At 39.1% G+C, this 26893-nt stretch overlaps 1 protein-coding gene and 1 pseudogene across 1 annotated transcript; both read left to right on the top strand.

Moving 5' to 3' along the window:
- Positions 1 to 917: 917 nt before the first annotated feature.
- On the top strand, positions 918 to 1147 carry LOC139976564 (U2 spliceosomal RNA; annotated as a pseudogene).
- Positions 1148 to 3517: 2370 nt separating this feature from the next.
- LOC139976396 (uncharacterized) lies at positions 3518 to 26791 on the top strand. The gene is made up of 16 exons (XM_071985102.1): positions 3518 to 4113; positions 6744 to 6899; positions 12239 to 12556; positions 14806 to 14838; positions 15652 to 15696; positions 17544 to 17588; positions 18365 to 18397; positions 22434 to 22478; positions 23583 to 23669; positions 23930 to 23954; positions 24094 to 24164; positions 24262 to 24304; positions 24833 to 24885; positions 25282 to 25440; positions 25892 to 26002; positions 26610 to 26791. Exons 1-16 carry the CDS (start codon positions 3633 to 3635, stop codon positions 26789 to 26791), a joined length of 1887 nt encoding a protein of 628 aa, XP_071841203.1. The 5' UTR covers positions 3518 to 3632.
- Positions 26792 to 26893: the final 102 nt, after the last annotated feature.

The raw sequence follows: 26893 nt of genomic DNA, 5'->3' as shown, positions 1-26893 counted from the left end.
CGTGTCTGGGAGGGGATGCGCCTGATGAGCGGACACACAATAAAACCAACTCTTGCCAACTACCTGCTGTTACAGTCGATTATACAAATGAATTATTTTTATAACCGTTCTGATAATCATGGTTTTTCTACCGAGCATATAAATCTGCAAGGACTGCTGACTGATTTTAACTGCAACCTAGTGGTGACAGAGAACAACATATGTTGTCAGTTATCTAAGTTACATTCATCAAAGGCTGCCAGGCCTGATCATCTCTCATCACGGGTATTAAAACATTGTGCAATAGAACTGGCTAATATTTTCACTATTGTATACAATCGGTCTTTTAAGTTTGGACATATTCCTTTTTTATGGAAACAATCATGTGTAATACCTATTCCTAAAAAATCAGTAATATCATGTATGAATGACTTGCGCCCTGTAGCACTCACGTCCCTGCCAATGAAGGTATGTGAGCGTTTATTTTTAAAACATGTTAAACCTTTAGTAGCTCCTTTTCTAAACCCTTTACAATTTGCATACAATTCTTGTCGCAGCTGTGAAGATGCCATCTTTGTGATCCTTGACAGGCTATACTCTCACGTAGAACATTCTGGTAATTCTGCACGGGTCATGTTTTTCGATTTTTCCTCTGCCTTTAATCCAGTCAACCCCATAATATATAAACTCTTGAAAATGGACATCACCGATGGTTTAATTAAATGGATTATGACGTATCATACCAACCGTACACAGTTTGTGAAACTTAGTCCCACCTGCCGTTCAGATACTATTATGTCCAATACAGGGGCACCTGAAGGGACTGTCCTGTCTCCTTTTCTTTTCTCGTTATACACGTCTGATTGCAGATCTCTGTCGGAGAGGTGCCCTCTCATGAATCTCCGCATATCTCCGCCAAAAGGAAATCATTATCGCTTCTCGCTTCTCGGCCTTTTGGCTAAGGTCATGTGTAGTATCTGTTCTTTTCGAGGGGAATGGTGATGCACACCTGACGATGATCACACAGTCACAGTCCCGATGCAAGGGGACTGAGGTTAGAAGCGGATTAGTCGTTCAATAGTTTGGTTTTCGTTCCAAGGTTCTTTCCTGGGCGACTTTTTCCTAAAAAGTATCATTCGTGGACTACTGTGACTAACTTTTTACAATTAAATGTCTCTAAAACAAGAGAAAAGGTCATCGACTTTAGACATAATGCTATTCCACCACCGCCTGTAATTATTAAAGAGAATGAGGTAGAACGTGTGTCTACCTATAAGTATCTGGGAATGGTTTTCAACGATAAATTGACTTGGACGAATCATGTTGCCGTCCTGGTTAGAAAATTGAATTCGAGATTATATTGTCTGAGAAAAATGTCACTTTTCAACGTGCGTACGGAAATTTTAGATATGTTCTATAATGCTACCATCTGTGGAGTTTGGATATACTGTCTCATTTTTGGGGTGGTAATGTTAGTAAGACAGAAGGAATCGTGTTGCCAACATCATTAGAAAAGCTGAAATATTAGTAGGGGGTCTCAGTCTGCTGTTGATTTCGTCTACCAGTGTCTCCTACAGTCCAAGCTCAACTCCCGTTTGGGACGACTGTAGTCACCCATATCATGTTCAACTCCATGATAGTTTAACAGATAGGGGCATTGGTAGACTAAGACTTCCGCAACTTAAGACTAACCGGCACCATAATTCATTTATCCCACGTGCAATAAAACTTTACAACCGCAATTTGAGTCGTTAGGTGGTTGCCTAGTCCTTGGATGGGTAGGTTCTCTGTCTTTAACTATTTAACTTGATCTTACCTCCTGTAGTTATTAATTGTAATATGAATATAGTGTTATATATATATATATATATGTTTGTATTTCTTATAATGGGTGAGTATCGAAATTTCCGATTATATGGAGCAAATAAAGTTTCACTTACTTACTTACAAACCCCCAACCACCCACTGGAACATTGAAAGGACGACCAGCACGCAGCGAAACAGAACAACCCTCCACAGCGTCCAAAAGGCAGCCCCAGATAAACGGTGAAAATCGCCTCGAACCTAAAGGCGAATGTCACACTTCACCGCCTGCCAGGACTGCCTGCCAACTGGCAAATTTCCCCCTTAAAACTATATCGCATCTAATCAAACAATAGGAGCAATGCCCAAAAATATGAGCAGTACCCTCTAAGCTGTGACAGCCGGTCCCTGGGCACAGTCCGTCACCCAATCGCCAAAAATACCTTTTCAGATTGGTCACCAAGGCAATATCGCGGAGCCTGCAACTATTCAGCCTCGAATGCACCGAACCCCATACTTCGGCAGAATGACGTCCCTGTACAAATATTGCAATCAAGGAGCTATTCTTTGAATCATCTTGAAAACGATTTTCCGTTCGATTGCTAAACAGCGCCATCCGCTGCACATAAAGCTTGATTTCAGTTTTGCTTGTACCGCGTTCATGACATAAACATAGTTACAGAGCATAAGTCTCATATTTATTTACGATATGGAAGTTTTGTCTGTGGTACTTTACTCGTTCATGTTTCTAATCAAGTTGTCACTTTCTGATCACATTGAGTGTGATTATCACTGTCATGATGGACCTACAGTAAATTCAACAGACTGTTATGTGGTTGTAGGTTGTAATTGTACAAAATTTGCCTTCAAGGCCCTTTCCCGCAAGGAACTGTGAACAAGGGCCGGCCGTGACAGGTCAACATATACAACAGGTCAACACACGTGACGCCATCTGCATATTGCACCTCTGTCGCACCTCCATCTCTACGTTATAAACCTCTGAACAAAACCCAATTACGATAACAGAAGTTAAATTGTTAAATTACAAAACAGAAATCCATATACGAAGTTTCGGTGCAACTAAAACGTTTCCATTACATTCATTAAAAAAAACGATCCACCATGTCAAAGGCATACTAAACAAGAACATTTAAGAACGCATTGTCATTCTACTTTTTATCTCCTAAATTCAATAATTTCTTCTGTGATGTAGTGGTACAGCGCCATACAACGCTAGCATGCTAAGGAGCACCGGTTACTAGATTAAGTTTTAATTGATAGTAACGTATGGATTAGGATAAATAACATAGCCTATTACGCTCACGTGTAAAACTACATATCATTATCCAAAACATTTACGACTAAATGTAACAGGAACAGTATATTTATATCATTCTATCAACTGTTTTAATTCACAGTACTCAATGTTCTGCATTGAAATAACCCTCGTATTCTGTTGAACCGCCCAATTTTTAACGCCTATTCTCATCGCTGAAAAAAGAAAGAGAACAAATGCATCGCTTAGACGAAATTGAGAAAAATTAATGAAAATGATGGTATATACTAATCGATACATAACATCGCCACATACATTTGCAGACTATATCAGAAATTGAAAAGAAAAAGAAACAAGTGGTTGAAACAAAGATTTATTTGATGAGCATCCGGATCAGTTTCATTTTTTATTCAAATGAAAACCCACAAAAGTGTGCGAATGTGCAGGCAGTAATTAATTGATAAACAGCTCTCATCACTTTTCACACATATCGTGAACAGTGTCACTTTAACTGCGGTTACTACATACATCGTAATTACTGTTAAAAGTAGTCACATTACCGTAATCTATCGATATGGAAGGGTTGTTTGCTTTATCTTATACTTCCATGTTTCTTATCACGTTGTCTCATTCAGGGGCCATTGATTGTGATTATCACTGTCAAGATGGATCTACAGTAAATTCAACAGATTGTTATGTGGTTGTAAGTTGTGACTTATTGTTTCCAAATATTTCATTTTCATACAAATATAAATATAAGCTACTTAGATTAAATCTGAACTTCACCGAACTGGTAACCGACGATGCTGTTCCTCCAGCTCCCTTTCTTTACTCTGGTACGTTCCGGTTGTATGAGGATCATACTTATGATCGTTATCTATTCCAAGTTGAATACCTGCTCTGGAATTTATCGGGGGACTTTTACGAGTTTTCGTTCCGAATCCGAGACATTCAACCAGGAGATGCTGGAACTTATCACGTCAGCCTGTTGGGGACAGACTATTACGACGGGACTGTCGGTCCGATTCTAATACAACACACATACCGTCTATTCGGTAAGTAATGTACCCCATGAATGCCATAGATTACATGGAGCTAGGTATTTAATAAGAGGGCAATAAGAAATGATAATGACATGAACTGTTATGTTACATCTTCACTTTGAATCAAACTCGATTTGTTCTATTATTGCAATATTTATCCGTGAACATCGATATCAAGTTGGAGTAATCGGAACGATTAAATAACTTAGTTTTAAATTCCCAAAATAAGAGAGAGGGAAACAGGTTGGTGGACAGAGAGTTGCACTATAGAGAAAAAGAATTATACTGTATAGCCCATATGTAAAAGAATATATAGTTAGACTAGTGAGCGAGCCGTGATATTAGTGGTCATTTAAAATAATATAACTGCTGTAAACCTCACATATCTGTCAGGTACGAAAACCTCTTCAAAATCGTACCCGAAGGGGGGGGGGGCAAGCTAAGTCTGTTCACAGAAAAATCCAGTATGAAGTTTGAATTAGCTCTTTAAATGTTTGATTTTTGACGTAAGAGCCTAAACAAGGTACTTTTTAAAATTTAGTATAAATTAAGTATAAGAAAAAATGAAGCAATACAAACACAAATAATACGCTGCAACACAGCAACAGAACAAACTGGAGGATCTACCCCATATAAAACAAAGGTCTGTCCTACCGACCAGGAACGGTCTCCCGTTAAACGGTCGGTCCAGGTCTGAAACCACTCCCACAAGCTTACAACAATGGAACAAAGCCAAAAAACATAGGCAGTACTCTCTACGCTGTCACAGCCGGTCCTCGGGCACAGTCTATCACCCAATCGCCAATGATACCTTTTCAGATTGGTCACCAAGACACCGTGTTCAATTCTCCATGCAAGATCACGGAGCCTGCTATTATTCAGCTTTGAATGCACCGAACGCCATACTTCGGCAGGATGACGTCCCTATACAAAAATTTCACTCAAGGCCCTATCCCGCAAGGAACTGAGAACGAGGGCCGGCCGTGACAGGTCAACAGGGGGTAACTCAATAAGAGCGGAGCAAATGACACGCACCACCCTGCTTGGAGCACTACTATGCGGTTCTCTGTTGCTAAACAGCGCCGGAACCCAACGACGCAAGTGCAACCCACCCCAAAAACGTACAAAATATGAACAAGGCAACCCTAGGTCAGTTACCGCTACAAACAATTGCTTACAAAACAAAATAGTCAATTTACTTCTCAGATGAACCACCTCTAATCCCCCATATACAGTTTTTGGTACATTTCCGCCCTCTGGACATGCTCCGTTCCGCCCTCTATACAAGCTCTGTACCATTCAATCAAATCAATGAAAACATCGCTTTCGCCAGCCAGCCAGCCACCCCCCCCCCCTCTCTCTCTCTCTCTCTACGTTAAAACCCTCTGAACAAAACCCATTTACGATTACAGAACTTAACATACAAAACAGAAACCCATATATGAAAGTTTGGGTGAAACTAAAACGTAAATGCATAAAAATAAACCACCATGTCAAACGCTTCCTGCTGATCAAGACAAACCACGACAGATCCAGCTCAATAACAAAGTCAGTCACGTCACGTATCCACCACAAGTTCTTCTGGCAATGACCCTTCACTGCACAGGCCGTTACGGTCACTAACCACGGCCCATCAGTAGCACGCATAGTTAGGACGGGTCTGTCAACCGCCGATGAGCTGACGGACTGGCTAAACCTCAGTGAAGGGCGGTCCTAAGCCTCCACCTCTTCGGCACGCGGGCACCGTGATACTTTTCATCAAGGTATAGGTCTGCAACGAGATGGCAGCAGAGCTACAACAGTATCATGGTCGGAGACCTGACAGCTCAGTGTAACGCAACCCGAAAATTGAAAACTTACGGGCGCGTACACTCGATCTATACTGGAGGCATCTTACCCGTTAGGTCTCACCCACGTATACACATTACTACATGGGTGCATATGCCTCAAAACATCAACTAAAACACAGAAGCCCCGAGTCTGGTACACAATATTGCAAGCAGTTACAGTGTCATGGCATCACTGCAAACATCAACAGACTACACTCTCTCGCACCTACAACTGGAAGTGAAATTTCACTATGACGGAACCATATAAACTTCATTCATTGTATATAACTCTAATTAGTTTCATTTTGAATCAGCACAATTGTTCTTTGGGAACAAACACATGTGCGCATGTACAGGGGGTTCTTGAAAACGATTGTCCGTTTGATTGCTAAACAGCGGCATCCGCTGCACAATAGCTTGAGTTCAATATTGTATGTACTGCGTTCATGACATAAACATAGTTACAGAGCATAAGTTTCACATTTATTTACGATATGGATGTTTTGTCTGCGGTAGTTTACTCGTTCATGTTTCTAATCAATTTGTCACTTTCTGATCACATTGAGTGTGATTATCACTGTCATGATGGATCTACAGTAAATTCAACAGACTGTTATGTGGTTGTAGGTTGTAATTTAACGTCTCCAAACATTTTATTTTTTGATAAACATGTGTTATTTTCACTTAGATTAGATTTAAAGTTCACCGAGCTAGCAACCGAGGATGTTAATCCTCGAGCTCCTTTTCTCTATTCGGAAATGTTCAGGTGGTATATAGGTCATACCTATGATCGCTATTTATTCTACATTGAAGATATACACTTCAGGAACTCATTTGGGGACTTTTACGAGTTTTCGTTTCGAATCCGAGACAGCGAACCAGGAGATGCTGGGATTTATCAAGTCAACCTAACAGAGATAGACGTAGATGCCGGTCCGGTTCTCTTACAACACACATACCGTATATTTGGTAAGCTTCATGCCCCATAAATATGATGTCTTATATGGAGCTAGGCCAGGGACGCTTCCATTGCCTCCCCCCCCCCTCTAGCTACGTCCCTGAACTAGGCTATTTTAGGATATTAACAAAGAACAAGTGCAGAGACACTGCAATTCTAGTATGTCACTCCCTGTATAACACAATTAATCTAATACATATGAACCAACAAGTGCTTTTCACGTGACCCGTCATACGGGATACAAAACGTCACGGCCAAACGGCACTACCAAACCATCCCATTCCTACAAACGAACCTCAGGTCAAGCGAGCCAAAAAAAGTACATACGCTCACCGACCTGCAGAGACAAAACGCCCAACCCCCCACTGAAATATTAAAAAACTACAAAAGGACGACCAGCACGCAGCGAAACAAAACACCCTTCCCAACCAACAAGTGATAAACTAAGAACATGTATAACAAAACAATAAATGACAAAAGCAATGCAAAAGACTACGTTACTCGCCTCTGCCAAACCTCCTCTCCACTCTTTGATGTTATCAAGCAAAATTTTCTTTCTTCTTCTTCGTCATCCTCTTGCATACACCACACTCTCTCTTAGTCGTTGCCAAAACTAAGCTGTTGTCTCTCCCAATAACCATACATTTTCAATTTCCTCTTCCTCACTTCCTCCATTATTCCTTTCTCTACAGTTATACAAACTCTCCTCCTAATCCATTCGTTTGTACGTATCTATCTCTCCAGTTCAAAAACCCCAATTGCCTTCTCCTCTGTCTTCCCAAAGTCCAGCTTTAACAGCCGTAGAGAACAACACTCCAATGCATACACTTTGCAAGCTTCACTTTCAGCTTCAAGCCTATGTCCTCAGACTTCCATACATCTGATATATTTGTAACTGTGCTCTTGGCTGGTCCTATTTTGACCTTAATGTCCTCAGTTTTTCAAGCTCATCATGCTGGATCTTCACATCCCCCTTTCCATGCAATATCATGGTGGATGTCTTTGAGTTGTAAATACGAAGACCCATCTTTAAGTTTTCTAGTTTGAGGTGCTCTGCAATGTTCATGATTTTCTTCGTGTTGGTGTCATTGGCATAGCGGATAATGAACAAAGTTATTGAGAGGAAAACACTGGTCGTAATACGATTGCAGTGAAGAGAACAAATGGTTTAGGAATGATTCGAACCATCCTCAGCGTAAAGAATTTCCAGTCATGGTTACAGATAGAGTAACTTCGATCATAGTAACCATCCTGTTTGCAGTATCACTAGGATCACTAACACCGTTATTTCTACATTTCTACAGAGCAGATACTGGAAATATCATTCATAAGCACACAAGTTGTAACGTTATCATTAGTTATGTTTGTAAGAATGTTGTAAAGTAGAGTTGTCAGTAAAACAAACAGGTCTATTGATTGCAGGTTAGAAATTGTTGGAATAGATAATATTCAGGAATTAGGATGTACAATATTTAGGTAAGTCATTATTAAAGTCACCCATAATAGATGCTTCCTTTTTGCGATTGCAATAACATACAGAAGAGTATTTATATTTTTATCAAAGTTTCTAAAAATATATGATTTCGACGTCATCAGTAAAAATAGAACGATCAGACCTTGTCTTTTTCTGTTAGATCTATTTCAACTACAGTTTTCTGAAGTATGTACACGTTCCCTATAAGCGTCAAACGAGCCCAGACACAAAAGTCACCTATTAACTAAAGGATTTATTATGTAAAAGAAATAAGCAAATATTTAATGGTGTTTAATAAAACATTATGTGTTGAGTCTATATGTAAAGGAAAAACATCATGGCACGTTTCGTACTATTATTACCTGTAATGAATTTGATAATGAAAGGGCCTTTATTTATCTATTCTATAGGACAGTTCTTTTCATATAACTACTAATACGGTACACTGGAAGGTTGCGTTAATAGACAATATAGATTTCTTCAGTCGTCTTACTTCACATAAAAATCAACGACAGATATTTGCTTTTGAAATTTATAAAATGTCTCCAGTACTAAACAGAAAGTTGGTGGTAACGTCATTTTATCGCATTCTAGACATAATTGTATATACATATACATATATATAGAACATAACAGAGGCGACTGAATCAAACAGTCAATAGACATTTATTTCAAGCAAAGTAGAATATGTGGAGGATTGGTACTACTATTTGTCCGGCGTTAGTTTAGCCATTTCAACGTCTAACGACCAAATGATTACGTTTTGCCTTTCATTTAAGACATCTCTAAATATTGCAAATATTGTTTGTTTAAATAACCAACTGATGAAGGTTGCTCAAGTTATCAATAAACTATTCTAGAGCTCGCTTTGCCTTTAAAACATGCTAAGTTAAAGATTTTTGTAAATTACTAGATTTTGAAAATGATAAAAGATCTTTGTAATTCAGTCGATTGTCCGTCACTGCAAATACTACATATTAAAATCATTAATTTGGACAAATAAATATGTGCTTTATTTATCACTGCGATGAATGGCTGCGTAATAGAATGTTTAGAAATGGAAATCCAGTATTAAGTCATCGTTTTCTTTCCCTATCTAATATTTCTTATTTTAAGTTTTGTGGTCGTCAGAACAGGAAACAATTATAATAGTATGATACACAAGCTTGTATATATTGAAAGGAACTTAATATGTCATACAAACAAAGAAGCTTCTCTTTGTGTACTTACGTACACAGCGCAACATATTATGAGACCTTTCATTTTCTGTTTCAATTCATTATTGCTTATTATTCACTGCGATGGATGGCTGTGAACAGCTTTGGTTTCGAAATAGAATATTTTTCATTGTTCGTTTGTCTAGTCGTGAGAACAGGAATCAATCATAATACTTATCACTTTTCATATGATGATAAACAGGCTTGGATATATTTAAGAGGAACTTAATATATGTTATAAGACAAACAGATTCCCTTTGAGTACTTACGTGTACATCACAACGAACTATGGGGGGACTTTTGAATTCGTCTGTTTTCTGTTTAAATATCTTTTATAATGTTAGTTCACATGTACGACGCATATGACATCTCATAATTACATTTTCCTATAGCCATAATTGGTGCATATATGTATAACAATTTCTTTGAAATTTAACAAAAACCAAAGAGGATGTAAGAAGGCGTTTGTAACGCAACAATGGACTTTTACTTTCGTCTCAGTGACTAACTGACGCATGAATTAATAACTACCAATTATGGCTACTGTATAATGTCCACTACATAGATATATATAAGCTAAGCAATGTGCATGGAATGGTATATAGTCGAAACCCAGTAATATATGTACGAGTCACACAATGATTTTGACGTAGACTATATTGGCGGTAACGGGTTGACTCTTGACGAATAGGAATCATTTGGCGTCGACAGCTAGGCTTGGCCCGAAGAAAATTTATCACCTGTATCCATTTTTCTTCTTTGTTTGAAGCCTTAAGCTACCATTAAGACTTTTATGAAAATGAAAAATATTATTCTTCTCATATTTCTCTGTTCCTACTAACTGACGTTATGTCTATTTAATAATAAATATGATGATTCAGTTCACGCCTATCCTCAATTCTTTCTGGACCCCAATTTATGTACAAGCAAAGCATATGCAGAGCAAGGTTGTGTTCACAGCTACCAATCCATGCGCTCATTCCCAAAGTCCGTATTTTATCACAAAACTGTGAGAGACATTAAAGGAAAAGTTAAGGTTAATTTAATAATATTGTTGACTCCTCCTTCCAACACGTGATTTAACTGCTAACAATTGATGCATGCAGATTCTTGCTCACCGTTGTGTTCTCGCATTTTATATGCCACCCTCACTTTATATACCTCCAATTCTCGCCATTAATATTATATATTAATAATGATACATTTTAGTAGAGGAAGACACTGTCACTTTCACAGGGGTGCAACTAAACATGAGTGAAAGCTTTTATACATCAATGATGTACCTTGTGCAAAACAGTACAAACTGTGGTAAAACAATTAGGATTATCATTATTACGCTAATGATTCCTTGCGCGTAAAAACCATTAAGCCAAAGGAAGTTTGAAATTTTCAAGTATTGAATGTGAAATAGTTTGTTGTATGTTGAATACGTGGTATTCGATATATTTATATTCTTTGGGAATTCAAAATTTAAAGTTCAGACCGACCCACGATATTTTTTTCTGTTAGATCTATGATTTTCAACTAGAGTATAACCATTTGGTGCTTTACATTTTAAGGGCGAAGTGACCAGAAAGCGTTACGTTTCTAGTATATGAAAACAGTGTTTATGATGATTAGCATTGCAAATTGACAGCCACTTTAACCATCGTCAGAAATATTATTAATCAATTTAGTCTACAGAAACTGCACATAAAAAATGTACAGGACGTCAGCGTAAAAAGTTAAATATAATGGAAATAAATGATGGTCAGTAAATTGTGTTAAGTGTTTGTAAGATACTTGGGAACTTAAACACAATCATATCCTCTTTTCATTAAAAGTGTCGACCGCTTCAAAGCCAATAACACAGCCGCAGTGTCGATGCAAAGGTACTGAGGTTGAGAGTGGATCAGTCGTTCGGTTGTTTGGTTTTTCGTGCCCAGTTTCTTTCCTGGGTGACTTTTCTTAAAAAGTAGCTTCGAAGGCAATCGTTATGTTAACGAAAGAGGCTCACTCTTCCAAGTTTGCAGTCGACAAAATATCGTACTATGAGTATTTTATGGAAATTAAAATTATATTTCGATTCTTAAATGTTGTGCTCTTGACGTGTTTGACAACTAACGTGGTGCTTTACACTTTAAGTTCGCGTTATTTCACTTTCACAACGCGTTATTATGTATGTGAAATTTTGTCTACACTTGGGAAGACGGAACAATTACAACGATGAAGAAAAAATTGGAAAAAGGAGGCGAAGGTAGATAACAAAAGCTATACTAGAAGGGCACGCCGCGGGAAATATTTGAAATCACATTATGCATAAGGTGGAGGGCGCTGTCAATTAGTATTGCATTTCTAGCTCCACTTTTTTTCGGCACTCGTTTATACTTGTCTTGGTCTCTTGGTCTCACCATGGAGCTATAAACAGACCCATGGTCTTACCCAATCTTTAAGTAGCAGTTACTTTTGCTGTATAATAAAGTTTACCAGGTAAAGTAGGAAATGTTCGCTGCAAAGTCAATAGATATATTTTTTAAAGTAAATGTTGACTATATTGAGGAGGATTACTCATGGTACTGCCCTTACAAAAGCTGAATTATTTTCTCCAACGTCAACCTTCAGCAAGAGGATGCTGGTACTTATCATATATCATTGACTCATTTCTCTCATATCTTAACAGTCTACCAGCCTCCTACACCTCTTGTTTGTGAAGGCCCCTCCTCTTTTCCATCTGCATCATACCACGTCGGCCTATCTTGTTCAATAACAGACGGGTATCCACCGATAAATCTGGAAGTAATCAAACCCGAGGGCTGTGATTATCAGAAACATTTCACAGATAATAACGGAACTAAAGAGCTTTTAGTCTACGTTAACATTACTTCTTGTGATCAGAACTCAACCATTGGATGTATCGCTAATCAGGAACCGTTAGAGTCCTTTTCTATATCGCCGTATTCTGCCAGATGTGAATTTAACATTTCTAAACCCGATCAAGGTAAGTCATTGTTGTATGGGCATTTTTTTTTAATAAACGGGAAAAGTATATCTTAAAGAAAACGCCTACCCTTTAGAAAGATCGCTAAAACAAACAATATCTTAACCTTCTTTCCGAATACTAAAGAAAACAAGACAATCAACTTACTTTTACAGCTAAATTATAAAATTGAAATAAAATATGATACAATATGAGTTTATTCCGCGCTGAAGTTTTTTCCTTGCTCCCTGTTTCTTGTACGTAGGTAGGTATTGTTTGGTGGCTATCTGAAGATATTCAATACGCAATCTTACTTATTCGGATTGTTTTACATATATTATTAATTGCAATCTTTGCATATCAATTCCTTCGCGCCGAACTGAGTTCGACCGCCGCAGTTTTAGGCCTATGACTTTACCATACAGACCATTTTCCTACAGCCATAACGTGAACAGTTTATACCGAAACAAATTAGTTCAAACGGCACTAAACAGAGAAATGTGTTGTCTCTCAAATTCTGTTATTTTCTTAACATTACAGTTCGAAATTCCATCGGACTTTGGTGATTTACGATGCAAGGTTAATTAATATCGAACTCAAAATCCTCATTGATAACACACAGTAAATACTGAAGAAAATCACCATTTGATAGCCGTACTTTGTTTGCGTAACCATCCTCTTGAATATTCATTGACAAATTTAGTTCAAACGGTTTTGGAAAGGACTTTTTCTTAACTTTAAATTGATGTTAAAATTTATTTTCATTGGTCACTATCTTCAATCGGACCAAGTACAATCCAATCGAATGTCTTCTAAGAAAAATATAAGTCTCGCTTTCTTCGGTGGGCACGCCGTTACGTAATATGTGTATCCTGTACTCTGCAATAGGGTACAGCCGCGCAATGCACAGTGTTCACCTACAACGTCACAGCCGAGATTCGCTTATAAAACGTCTTATCATATCGAACTTAATATTATTTTCAAGAAAATTACCGTAGAATATGCATCATTAAATGTTGAAGCAAGTAACTGCCAATTTATTTATCTAATGCAATCCTAATTATATAGAAACACCGTTTAAGATCCTCCTGATGAATGGAATAGTCCAACCAGCTTGTCCGCACAAAGCCACAGGACTTTCGGTCAAGGTGATGAGTCATACGCGTTGGTCAGTAAGAGGGCTATTTTGAAGGATGTTTAGTGTGCAATTTAGGTAGAAAGGAATTGATATGAACCCAAACGTACAACAATAAGTACAGTGTATCAATACTAAAACTGTGAAATTTGAAGGCCCACAAAAGCTATAGAAGCAAATTGTTGGTGGTGCCATCATACAAATTGCATAATCTGGAGAATGTTTTTGCAGTATGCTGTTATTACGTAAGGCAATTGTAATGAAAAACGACATCCTATGAGTCATAAAAGAAACGTTATAGATGGAAAATTTCGGATAATCGAATTGCAATCAACTAACTACAAGACACCCAGTGTAATGCAATAGTTTTCCTACTAAATGATGTGTTATAAATGCGCGCGTCTTTCATGTTACAATTTTACAATGGAACGACATCATCACAGCTGTATACCAAATATGTAATGCAGCACTTTTTAGCAGTCCGCCATCATGACATTTTGTTGTCTACTGAAAAGTTTTTATGTAATATTTTCACATGGTAAATAATTCTCCATTTGTAACGTTCAAAGATCTTCAGTGAAACATAGTGACTCACAAGTTGTTATGAAATAAAATTTTATCACTTTATAACCTTAAAAGGATGCATAAATTTCTCACATATATTTAGTCGTCGTCGTCGTTTGCTTGGAAGGTGCGCCGTGTTTCATCGTATCCTTCTTTATTAGCACTCTCAAATCAGTTAGGCCCATACGACAGGTCGTCTTGACAAATTTCATGAATATACTGTCATCACATCGAATTCCAAACGTTTGTTATCACTTTTACTTGAGGTGAATCCTACTAACCCAAACGTCAGCAAGAAAGTTTGACTCCCTTCTCCCCAACATTGTTTTCGTGCCTCTGACCACCTCCCTGAACTTTTGTGCTTTAAAATTCACAGAGACAAAATTAAAGAATCTTTGTCTACCCCCCCCCCTCCAACACAGATAGGCCTAATTAAATACGATGTTCAAGCTTACAGTATCTCCAGTGTTACCATATATACTATTGCAAGAAGTTCTATACAAGTGAAACTTGATATGGAGAAATGATACTTAAAATGTTCCTCTTTAACGAATTATTATTTTTCTCACAGATGAATCAACAACTCGTTCGTCTTTTTCCTCAGGTTTGTCTCAAATATGATTATTAACCCCATACTATGAATTATCCGTTTTGTATGTTTTGAGAGCTTGAAATGTTAATACTAGTTTCGGTAAATTAGATATAAAACCCTACCTAGCAACAACCATGCACTGCATTACAAGTTTTTAGGTAAGGAGCTATTTCAAGTTTGAGTTTCTTCGGAAATTATAAAACCTTATAAGTATTATTTAACAATAAAAGGCGCCCATCCAGAGTGCAGAGATGAGGGTTGTGGATAACAACCCCTCTTTTCAACACCATACACCACATCATTATTAAATCTAGGATCCGTTCCTGACAAGAATGTTGTTCAACAAACATAGTCGTATATACATTTTGTTGGCTCGCTTGAGTTTTGTTTGTCAGAGTGGGCTGGTTTGGTACTACCGTTTGGCCGTGACGTTTAGGTTCCCGCAGGGCGGGTTACGTAAAATGCACAAACATAGACACTGTTTTAGTTTGATATCATGAAATGCAGGTTCTTTAGTAAGTCTATGTAATGACTTAATTTGGGTCTCAGCATTTCGTCGCCCGGAAATTCTTCATATCAACATTAATTCCAATTGGATAATGTCACATTGTGGGCTCTGGGTTCATTAAACGAAATAAAAAGTTAACTAATCAAACTATGCAATCGTCATCGTATATCAGTTTGTGTAGAATGCATATTGGAACTCGTCAAAGCCAACTGAAATAGCCCCAAGGCATCAACATTGAGCCTCCTGATTTGTTTTATATGGATATAGAGCACATTTGAATTTACTTTTCATTTGTTGTTACTTTGTGTATCTTTCAGAAGAATCAACAGGAACACTCAGTGAAGTGCGTTCCTCATCCTCAGGTATGGCTAAATATATTAATTACTTCATTCGATTCAAACATAACATACACGTTATCTATCTCAGTGAAGTAATACACTGAAAAAGAAACGTGAAACAATTTTAATTATCAAAGGCACTATCATTTCTGCATGATTCGTTGTTGTCATTACAAAGTTTCCGAAGGAGAAAATCGTTCGATTTTCTCTGTAGCTTATGTAAGAAACGGTATAATAACGTCCATATATGTATACATGTAAGCATCACGATTTAAACGGTTATAACTACCTGAGAGTGCAACCGTGCCAACTGTCTAAACAAATATACTGCATATACGATGAACTTGGTTTGGTGGTGGTTAGCCTCTATCTCACGTATTTGTAAAATCTACACCTTTACATTGTAAAAAACCCAAAAGTTAGCAATAAGGTTTTGACTCCCTTTCCCCAACATTGTTTCATGTCATTGCCACAGAAAAACCTCTCTGAGCTTTTGTGCTCTTGAATTCACCGAAGACAAAGCTAAAGAAATCTGAGTCTCCTCCCCGCCTCCCCCAAAACACATACTTATAAATATGGTATCCGAAGTCCCTGTCATGTTCAAGCAATCAAGCTTTTATGTAGAATATGTTATAACAAATTAGTTAATTAAATATCCACAGTATATCTCCAGTGTTACCATATATGCTGTTGCAATGAATTCTATACAAGTCAAACTTGATATGGAAAAATGATACTTAGAATGTCCTTCTTTTACGAATGTTTATTTTTGCAGGTTTGTCTCAAATATGATTATTCACCCACGAATATGAATGATCTGTTCCTTGTATGTATGGAGAGCATAAAATGTTAACACTAGTTACGGTAAATTAGATCTAAAACCCTAGCAACAAACATGCACTGCATTACAAGTTTTGAGGTAAGACGTTTTTCTAGACAGTAGCTATCTCAAGTTTGAATTTCTCCAGAAATTATAAAACCTTAAGTATTATAGATGAAGGCTGTGGATAATCACCCCTCTTTTCAACTCCATACACCGCATCATTAATAAAATCTAGGATCCGTTCCTGATAATACTGCAGTTGACCAAACATAGACACTGTTTAGTTTCATACCATGGAATGCAGGTTTATGAGTAAGTCTATGTAATGACCTAATTTGGGTCTCAGCGTTTCGTCGCCCAGACATTCTTCATATCAACATTAATTCCAATTGGATAATGTCAAATTTTGGGCTCTGGGTTCATTAAACGTAAAAAAAAATTACTGATCAAGCTATATAAACGACATCGCTATATCAGTTTAGGGTAGAATGCATATTGGAACTAGTCAAAGCCAACTAAAATAGCCCCAAGGCATCAACATTGAGTCTGCTGATTTGTTTGATATGGATATGAAGGACATATAAATTTACTTTTCAGTTATGTGGTTACTTCGTGAGCACCTTAGTTCATTCATTCATTCATAGCCATTTGGATTATTGCAATAGTGAATTAAGTTCAAAGCACTGCTCCTGGTGTATAGGTGCATTCATGGAATGGCACCCGCCTATTTGTCAGACGATCTGTCCTTCCAGGTCAATACTCGTTATACCTTGCGTTCTAGCAATACAATCACTCTAACTGTTCCCAAAACTAAACTGAAAACCTATGGCGACCGTGCCTTTCCATCAGCCGGGCCCAAGCTCTGGAATGGTCTGCCCATATCTGTGCGGAGTTCTCCTACTCTCTGTCAGTTCAAGTCTTGCTTGACGACTCATTTTTTCAAGTTGGCTTTCTATTAGGGTTGTACAGCGCTATTGAATACTTAGTAGATTTTAGCGCTTTATAAGTTCATTTATTATTATTATTATTATTATTGTGTATATTTCAGAAGAATCAACAAGAACACTCAGTGTAGTGCGTTCCTCATCTTCAGGTATGGCTAAACATATTAATTACTTCATTAGATTCAAACATAACATATACGTTATCTCTCTCAGTGAAGTAATATACAGAAAAAGAAACGTAAAACAGTTTTAATTTCAAAGGCACTATCATTTCTGCATGTTTCGTTGTTGTCATTACGAGGTTTCCGAAGGAGAAAATCGTTCGATTTTCTCCGAAGCTTATGTGAGATACGGTATAATCAAAATAACGTCCATAGATGTATATATGTAAGCATCACGATTTAAACTTAACACAGTGGAAGGTTATAACTACCTAAGAATGCAATCGTGCCAACTGTCTAAACAAATATACTGCATTAGTGGCGAACTTGGTTTGGTGGGGGTTAGCATTGTTTTACGTCTTTGTAAAATCTAAAACTTTACATTGTTAAAATCCCAAACGTTTGCAAAAAGGTTTTGACTACCTTCGCCCCAACATTGTTTTCATGTCAGTGCCACTGCAAAACCTCTCTGACCTCTTGTGCTCTTGAATTCACCAAGGACAAAGTTAAATGAATCTCAGTCTCCCCCCCCCCCACCCCCCCCCCAACACACATACTTATAAATATGGTATCCGAAATCCCTGTCATGTTCAAGCAATCAAGCTTTTATGGAGAATATGCTGTAACAAATTAGTTAATTAAATATCCACAGTATCTCCAGTGACCATATATACTATTGCAAGAAGTTCTATACAAGTGAAACTTGATATGGAAAAATGATCATTAGAATGTCCCTCTTTTACAAATGTTTATTTTTCTCACAGATGAATCAACAACTCGTTCGTCTTTTCCCTCAGGTTTGTCTCAAATATGATTATTCACTCACGAATATGAATGATCTGTTCCTTGTGTGTATGGAGAGCTTAAAATGTTAACACTAGTTACGGTTAAGTATATTATTTTACAATAGAAGGCGCAGATGCAAAAGTGCTATGATGAGGGGTGTGGATAATCACCCCTCTTTTATACTCCATACACCACATCATTATTAAATCTCGGATCCGTTCCTGATAAGACTGCAGTTGACCAAACGTAGACACTGTTTTAGTTTGATATCATGGAATGCAGGTTTATGAGTAAGTCTATGTAATGACCTAATTCGAGTCTCAACATTTCGTCTCCCAGACATTCTTCATATCAACATTAATTCCAATTGGATAATGTCAATTTTGGACTCTGGGTTTATTAAACGAAATAAAAAGTTTACTGGTCAAGCTATATAAACGTCATCGTTATATCATTTTTACGGTAGAATGCATATTGGAACTAATCAACTGAAATAGCCCCAAGGCATCAACGTCGAGTCTGCTGATTTGTTTGATATGGATATGAAGGACATGTATTTCTTTTCATTTCTGTTGTGCTTTTTACGTGACCCGCCATGCGGGATACAAAACGTCACGGCCAAACGGCACTACCGAACCATCCCATTCTGACAAACGAAACTAAGGTCTAGCGAGCCAAAAAAACATACGCCCGCCGACCTGCAGAGACAAAACGCCCAACCCCCTCCCCACTCAAACATTCAAAAACGTACAGAAGGACGACCCGCACGCAGCGAAACGAAAAACCCCTCCCCAGCACACCAGCGTCCAAAAAAGGCAGCCCCAGATAAACGGCGAAAATCGCCTTCAATCTGAAGGCGAATGTCAGACTTCACCGCCTCCAGGACTGCCTGCCAACTGGCAAAATTCCCCCTAAAAACCAAATTACATCTATTCCGCCAAACATGTTTTTTTACAATAGAGCAAACAAAAATGATGCGGTGCAACACAGCTACCGAACAAACTGGTGGGTCTACCCCATATAAAATAAAGCCCTGCCCTACCGACCATGAACGGTCTCCCGTAACACGGTCGGTCCAGGTCTGGAACCACTCCCATAAGTTTACTACAAAGTAACAATGCCAAAAAACATGAGCAGTACTCTCTAAGCTGTCACAGCCGGTCCTAGGGCACAGTCCATCACCCAATCGCCAATGATATCTTTTTAGGTTGGTCACCAAGGCACCGTGTGCAACTCTCCATGCAAGATCACGGAGCCTGCAACCATTCAGCCTTGAATGCACCGAACGCCATACCTCTGCAGAATGACGTCCCTGGACAAAAGTTGCATTCAAGGCCTTATCCCTCAACGAACTGTGAACGAGGGCCGGCTGTGACAGGTCAACAGGGGGCAACTCAATCAGCGCGGAGCAGATGGCACGCACCGCCCTGTTTGGAGTACTACTATGCGGTTCTCTGTTGCTAAACAGCGCCGGGACCCATCGACGCAGGTGCAAACCGCCCCAAAAACGTACAAAATATGAACAAGGCAACCCTGGGTCAGTTACCGCTACAAACAACTGCTTAAATAACAAAAAGGTCAATTTACTTTCCAGATGAACCACCCCTAGTCCCCCCTTCTCCAGTTTTTGGTACAATACCGCCCTCTTGACAAGCTCTGTACCACCGGACCATATGAATGAAAAAATCGCCCTCTCCAACCGTACCAGGACGCGACGCGGAATAGGGTACACCGCGCCAGGGTACCACAAGATGGGCGAAACGAAACGATTAATAACAGTGACTTTCCCCAAGATCGAAAGCCAGCGGGTGCCAAAGGTTTCGAGTCTGCTCTGAAATACCTCAGCCCTCTCGTTCCAGGTGACATGACAAGGTGCATCGTAGCCGAACCATATACCATTAATTTTGATATTCTGATCCGACCACGACGCACCGAATGGTAAGTTTCTGTATCTCCAGCTACCAAGACGAAGGCCCTTTGTCTTTTCTGGATTCAACTTCGCCCCGGTAGCTCTCTCAAAAATAGATAGATCCTGCGAGAGTGCGCGAAAGGAGCCGAGACTCGAAACAACACATGTCACGTCATCTGCATATTGAGCGCATTTCACTTTGGCACCCCCTGGCACAACGAATGGAACAAGTTTGGAGTCCCTTTCCAAAAGACGAGAGAGGGACTCGCTAAACAAAACATAAAGTAATGGAGACAGAGGGCACCCCTGGCGCACCCCCCTCTCTACGTTAAAAACCTCCGAACAAAACCCATTTACGATAACAGAACTGAAACTTTGTTCATACAAAACAGAAATCCATTTACGAAAATTTGGGTGCAACTGAAACGTCTCCAATACATTCATTAAAAAACCGCGATCCACCATGTCAAAGGCCTTCTGCTGGTCCAGAGACACCAATGCACATGGCAGATCACGCTCAATAACAAAGTCGGTCAAGTCGCGCATCAACCACAAGTTCTGCTGGATGCAATGACCCTTCACTGCACAAGTCTGGAGATCACCAACAAGATGCGGCATAGCCAGTGCAAGGCGGTTGCACAAGGCCTTAGCCAGCAACTTGTAGTCCACATTTAACAAGGTGATCGGACGCTTGTTATGGGGATCCAAGGGGTCCCCAGACTTTGGCAGCAAAGTAATCATGCCCAGACGTTGACTTTCGTTTAACAGTCCGTTTTGGAAGGCGTCTTCGAAGACGGCTCTGATGTCGGGTCCTATTATTGCCCAGAAGGTTCGGTAGAACTCCCTCGGAAGCCCGTCCGAACCCGGGGACTTGCCATTCTTCATCTTCGAAAGCGCCTTCCAAAGCTCAACAGTGGTTATTTCGCCCCCCAAAATATCATTGACATCGTGGGGAACGGTTTTTGAGATTCCCCTCAATAAATCGGCCTGTGCCGACAAGTCGACATTGCCACGCGTAAACAAACTCGAATAGTACTCTTTATATACGCGGACAATGCCGTGAGGGTCACTAACCACGGTCCCATCAGTAGCGCGTACAGACGGGACGCGTCTGTCACCTGCCGATGAGCTAACGGACTGGTAAAACCTCAGTGAAGGGCGCTCCTCGGCTTCCACCGCTTCGACACGGGCCCTGACGCGGGCACCGTGGTACTTTTCATCGAGATAAGTCTGCAAAGCGATGACAGCCAAAGGGTCGCCAAACTTCACCTCCGCGCACAGCTTCGAGAATTTTTCTCTTCGACGCCGTGCGCGGGTCACGCAATACTGAATTGCGTAGCGTTTGATGCGCAACTTGACCTCATCCCACCATTGGGATGTAGAAGCAAAGGCCGGCTTCAATGTTTGCCATCCTTTGTACCTGGTCTCGAAACCCTGGCGGAACTCTGCCTCGCCAAGAATCCGACAGTTAAGCTTCCATAGGCCCCGCCCGATGGGGAAAATGGAAGGCAAAACAAAACGTGCTACTACAGTGTCATGGTCAGAGAGCGGACAGCTGAGCGTCTCGCAACCCGAAAATGTAAAACTTACGGGCGCATACACTCGATCTATCCTGGAGGCATCTTCTCCGTTAGGCCTCACCCACGTATACACCGTACTACACGGGTGCATATGCCTCCAGACATCGGCTAAAAGGTGTGCCGAAGTGAATCTGTCCAATTCTGTGATCCCAGCGTCGGGACTTGCAGACACAGAAGTTCCGAGTCTGTCAAGACCCGAGTCTGGGACACAGTTAAAGTCTCCGACCATGACACACGGCGCACTACCAGGAACAAAGGAAGGCAGCGTGTTAAAAAAATCTCGTCTAGCAGAAGGCCGATTGGGAGCATACACATTGCAAATGGCGATGTTACCCTGTGGATACTTGAATAGAATGCAAACCAATCGGCCCTCGTGATCCGTCTCCACCCTAGTGGCACAACCCGCCTGACGAGCTGACAGAAGGATGACAGTGCCACAGGATGAAGACGAACCAAACGAAGCATGCAGCTCACCACCCCACTCATAAGCCCATAGAGGGACATCTTCTTCATTCATTCATTCTTTTCATTTCTGTTGTTACTTTGTGTATCTTTCAGAAGAATCAACAAGAACACTCAGTGTAGTGCGTTCCTCGTCTTCAGGTATGGCTAAATATGTTTGAATCGAATGAAGAACATACACGTTATCTCTCTCAATGAAGTAATATACAGAAAAAGAAACGTAGACAATTTAATTATAAAAGGCACTATCATTTCTGCATGTTTTGTTGTTGTCATTACATTCCTGGAATACCACTGGAATGCAATTTTTGTACAGGGACGTCATTCTGCCGAAGTATGGCGTTCGGTGCTTTCAAGGCTGAATGGTTGCAGGCTCCGTGATCTTGCATGGAGAATTGTACACGGTGCCTTGGTGACCTATCTGAAAAGGTATCAATGGCGATTGGGTGATGAACTGTGCCCTAGGACCGGTTCTGACAGATTAGAGAGTATTGCTCATGTTTTCTGGCATTGTTCCTTTGTTTCAGCTTTTGTAACGGGAGACCGTTCATGGTCGGTAGGACAGGGCTTTGTTTAATATTGGGATAGATCCTCCAGTTTGTTCTGTTGCTGTGTTGCATCGTATTATTTGTGTTTGTGCTATTTTGAAGAAAAAAAACTGATTTGGAGGAATAGATGCGATATAGTTTTTAGGGGAAAATTTGGCAGTTGGCAGGCAGTCCTGGAGGCAGTGAAATGTGACATTCGCCTTCAGGTTGAAGGCGATTTTCGCCGTTTATCTGGGGCTGCCCTTTTTGGACGTTGGTGTGCTGGGGAGGGGTGTTTCGTTTCGCTGCGTGCTGGTCGTCCTTTTGCAGTTTTGTTTGTTAGAATGGGACAGTTGGGTAGTGCCGTTTGGCCGTGACGTTTTGGATCCCACAGGTCGGGTCACGTAAAAAGCAATTCATTTTTGATAGTAGAACTAATGCACGATGCTGCTTATCACAGACTTACTGAACTAGAGCCATGCAATTGCCGCTTAGATGGCACAATTCTTGATATCTCGAATTCAGTTGAAGATATCTGTAATTATTAAATAAATATTAACATGGTGTTCTATACGCACGCGGGTAGCTACTACTTAAAAGAACAGGTGCGCGATTACCTACGTCATAATAAAAATACCTTTAAAATTTTACTCAAGGTCAGTTACAAAACTCTATTTATATTTTGTAATGGTTCATACATTTTGTTATTTTCAAATAGGAGTTGCCCATTTTCTTCCGTGGGTGAGTCCCATTGTAGCTGTATTGTGTATCCTCTCCTTTTATGGGTACAAGGTAATCTTCAAACGTGAGTGTGTTTTATAATATTTAAAGTAACAATTTTTAATGAATACTTTTGTTTACAAAATTCTCAATGTAATATAGAGGATAGTGCAGTTAATGAAATACAGTTTTTAATTAATGAGAAATTTGACAAAAAGTGTACAACGCCAGCTGAAAGACACATTGTAAGAGTGTTCATTAATTTATTTAAGAAATTGTGACACAAATATTACACTCTTTTGTTCTTATTTTTACAATTTTCTCCTTATTTCCACTTTTTTGTAGCTACAATGTCTGCTAACGTATCAATGTAAGTTATTTCTTGTGTCTTTACTTGTTCTTAAAGATTATTGCAGCAAAACAAAAGAGAACATTAATAACATTATACAGCAATTTACAATGTTAGCCTGCAATAACCTGCAATTCCCTTTCTTCCTTTTTTTTACTAGAAATACAGATTCCAATCTCTCTGGACCAACGCAGATTCAATTGAACAACCTGTCATTAACCGACCAATCACGTATGTCATATCACAACATTCCATACACTATTATAGGCTAGCAATTCCTTACAATTATAATACATGGAAATGATATTTATAACATTTTCTTCCTTAGTTTTGCAGAATAGCTTGCAAGGAAGTTTCAAAAGAAAACAAAGGTAAGAATTTATGTTTTCGTTGTATTTCGTTGGTTTTTTATGTTTTCGTAATAAGAGACGGGGCAGCCTCTCTTAAAAAATAGGATATAAGACATATTGTAGAAATAGATTCATTATGTTTAAAATATTCCGAAGAAAAAAATGTAGTTACATTTGATTCCAAACGTTAATTATTTATATCCACAACAGGTATACAATGAACATATGTACGGTTATTTTTATTGAGCAATTGGTCTTAATAGATACGTATAGTATACTGTTAGAATTTCATTAAGCTACGGGCTGACTGTGCTTTGAAACATGGAATCGTATTAGATAGAGTAAATTGGGACTTGATGAAAAACAAATCTAATACCTGGTGTTATATTCATTGCATATAGCTGGAAAGTCCATGTTGCATCGTTATGTATATTAATGAATAAATTTAAAGTGGTAAGGACAATGTGCTTTTTTTAATATCAGCCGTTAAACGTTAACTTGTAATGAAATGAACATCTTTCTAAATATACTCTCTGTCTCTCGATTAAGATCCGATCTTCCAAGCATCCCTAGTGATGACTCGACTGGATGTAGTGAAAGTAGTAAGTTATATTAACAATATTTTGTCGCTGCAGTTCGGTGTGCGTATTTACTTTTTTGGCTCGCTTGACTTGTGTTTTGTTTGTCAGAATGGGATGGTTGGGTAGTGCCGTTTGGCCGTGACGTTTTGGATCCCGCAGAGCGGCCACGTAATAAGCACAATATTTTATACTATTTGTCATGACCAATTGTATTGCAGGTTATTATTAATCCAGATATGTCTTTTCCGATAGTAGATTGAATATGAAAAGAAGCTGCAAACCGTATCACTTATCTCTGTCAAACAGTCAAATATAGCTATATATTACATCCTTAAACTGTGTCTTTATCAGTATGACGGGATTTGTCCTCTCATTCATTCATCTCTCCCTTCCACCCTCCACCTCTTCAATCAGTAGATTATTACTCAGCAACGACGACAGATACTGCAGAAAAATCCAGAATTTTCAGCGAGAACGATTTCTGTCTGCTATCAAGTATAAAGATGGGAACAATATATAATAGATGGATGGGGACAATTGACGCCAATAAAGTGGCTGTTCTAACGACTATTCCAGGTAAAAGATTACAAATAGTATTGTTAGTGGTGTGTATACAAATGACACGATGGGTTGTATTATTCGGTAAATAAGAATTGGTAGATTAATGTTGTGATATTGATTTAACTTTATATGTCTTCATCAGAAGAGGATGTCTGTGAGCAGAGGGGAATGGAGAGTAGAAATAAGGACAAAAGTGAAGGAGATGGTGAAGAGGTGAAAGGTATAAGGTGAATTAGGAGATGTGTGTTGGTTGGTTATGTTTGTGTTCGAAACGTGTGCACTAGGGCGGGGGAGGGGGCATGCACTGAGGCATTTTAATTCAACTTAAACGTTTTTTTTAGAAAGATAAAACGAATTATGAAAAGTTGTCAATGCAAATTTTTGAAATATTTATGACATAGGAATATTGGTCTAGATATTAAGAGACTGAACTCTGTAATATTTTCATTGTTTTCTATGACGTCAGAGGAACTTATAAAGAAGGAAATTATCCACTGGCATGAATTTGTTAAGCGAACACTTGATCTGCCCAAAAGTGATCACCTGATAAACATTGAAGGAATTGGAGTAAAGAAAAGTAAGTATATTTTAACCAAACATATTTACTTTGTGTTGGTATATTGATAAAGAAATGAAATTAATCTAGTTTCTATTTTTCTAACACTCGTAAACAGGATCATGACATTACCCTCACATGTTACAATCCTTTCTCGCGGCATCTCATGAATTATGTGTATCGATAAACTATATGTATAATAAAAAGTAAACCTCGTTGCATCATACCGGTATATGACAGATTCTTAAAGTGCATGTAGTGAATTTCGAAGTGAATTTGCGCATGTGCGTTCTTAGTCTTACCCCCAAGGGCACTTTTCGAAGTCATGTCGCGTCCAAATATTTCTCTTATAAGAATCTTCATAATTATTTTTAAGTCAACTGTTCCTATACTTCTTACGCCTGGACCATTAGCAACACTCTCTTGGTGGTTGGGGGTTTGTGTCTGCAGGTCGATGGGCGTATTTACTTTTTTTGGCTCGCTGGACTTGAGTTTCGTTTTTCATAATGGGATGGTTGGGTAGTGCCGTTTGGCCGTGACGTTTTGGATCCCGGATGGCGGGTCACGTAAAATGCACACTCTTCATGGTACATTCAGGGTTACTTATACATTTATGGTTTATTTGCAGTTACATATTACCTCATTACTGGACATGTTGATAGTGATACTTTGGCCAGCCGACTGACCTTTGACCCCAATTCAATGGGCACGCAGAGCCCAATGTTAGTACCTGATGTAATGAAGCATATATCTGGCATTTTAGAAGGAATGGAAGTTATCAAATCATATGGGGTAAGTCAGTTACATTGAAATAGGTTTGTTTTGTACTGAATTGCGTAGCGTTTGATGCGCAACTTGACCTCATCCCACCATTGGGATGTAGAAGCAAAGGCCGGCTTCAATGTTTGCCAT

This window comes from Apostichopus japonicus, chromosome 11, assembly GCF_037975245.1.
Source record: "Apostichopus japonicus isolate 1M-3 chromosome 11, ASM3797524v1, whole genome shotgun sequence".
NCBI classification, from domain to species: domain Eukaryota; kingdom Metazoa; phylum Echinodermata; class Holothuroidea; order Aspidochirotida; family Stichopodidae; genus Apostichopus; species Apostichopus japonicus.
The sequence above is the reverse complement of the archived record's forward strand: the minus strand, read 5'-3'. Positions and strand labels throughout refer to the sequence as shown.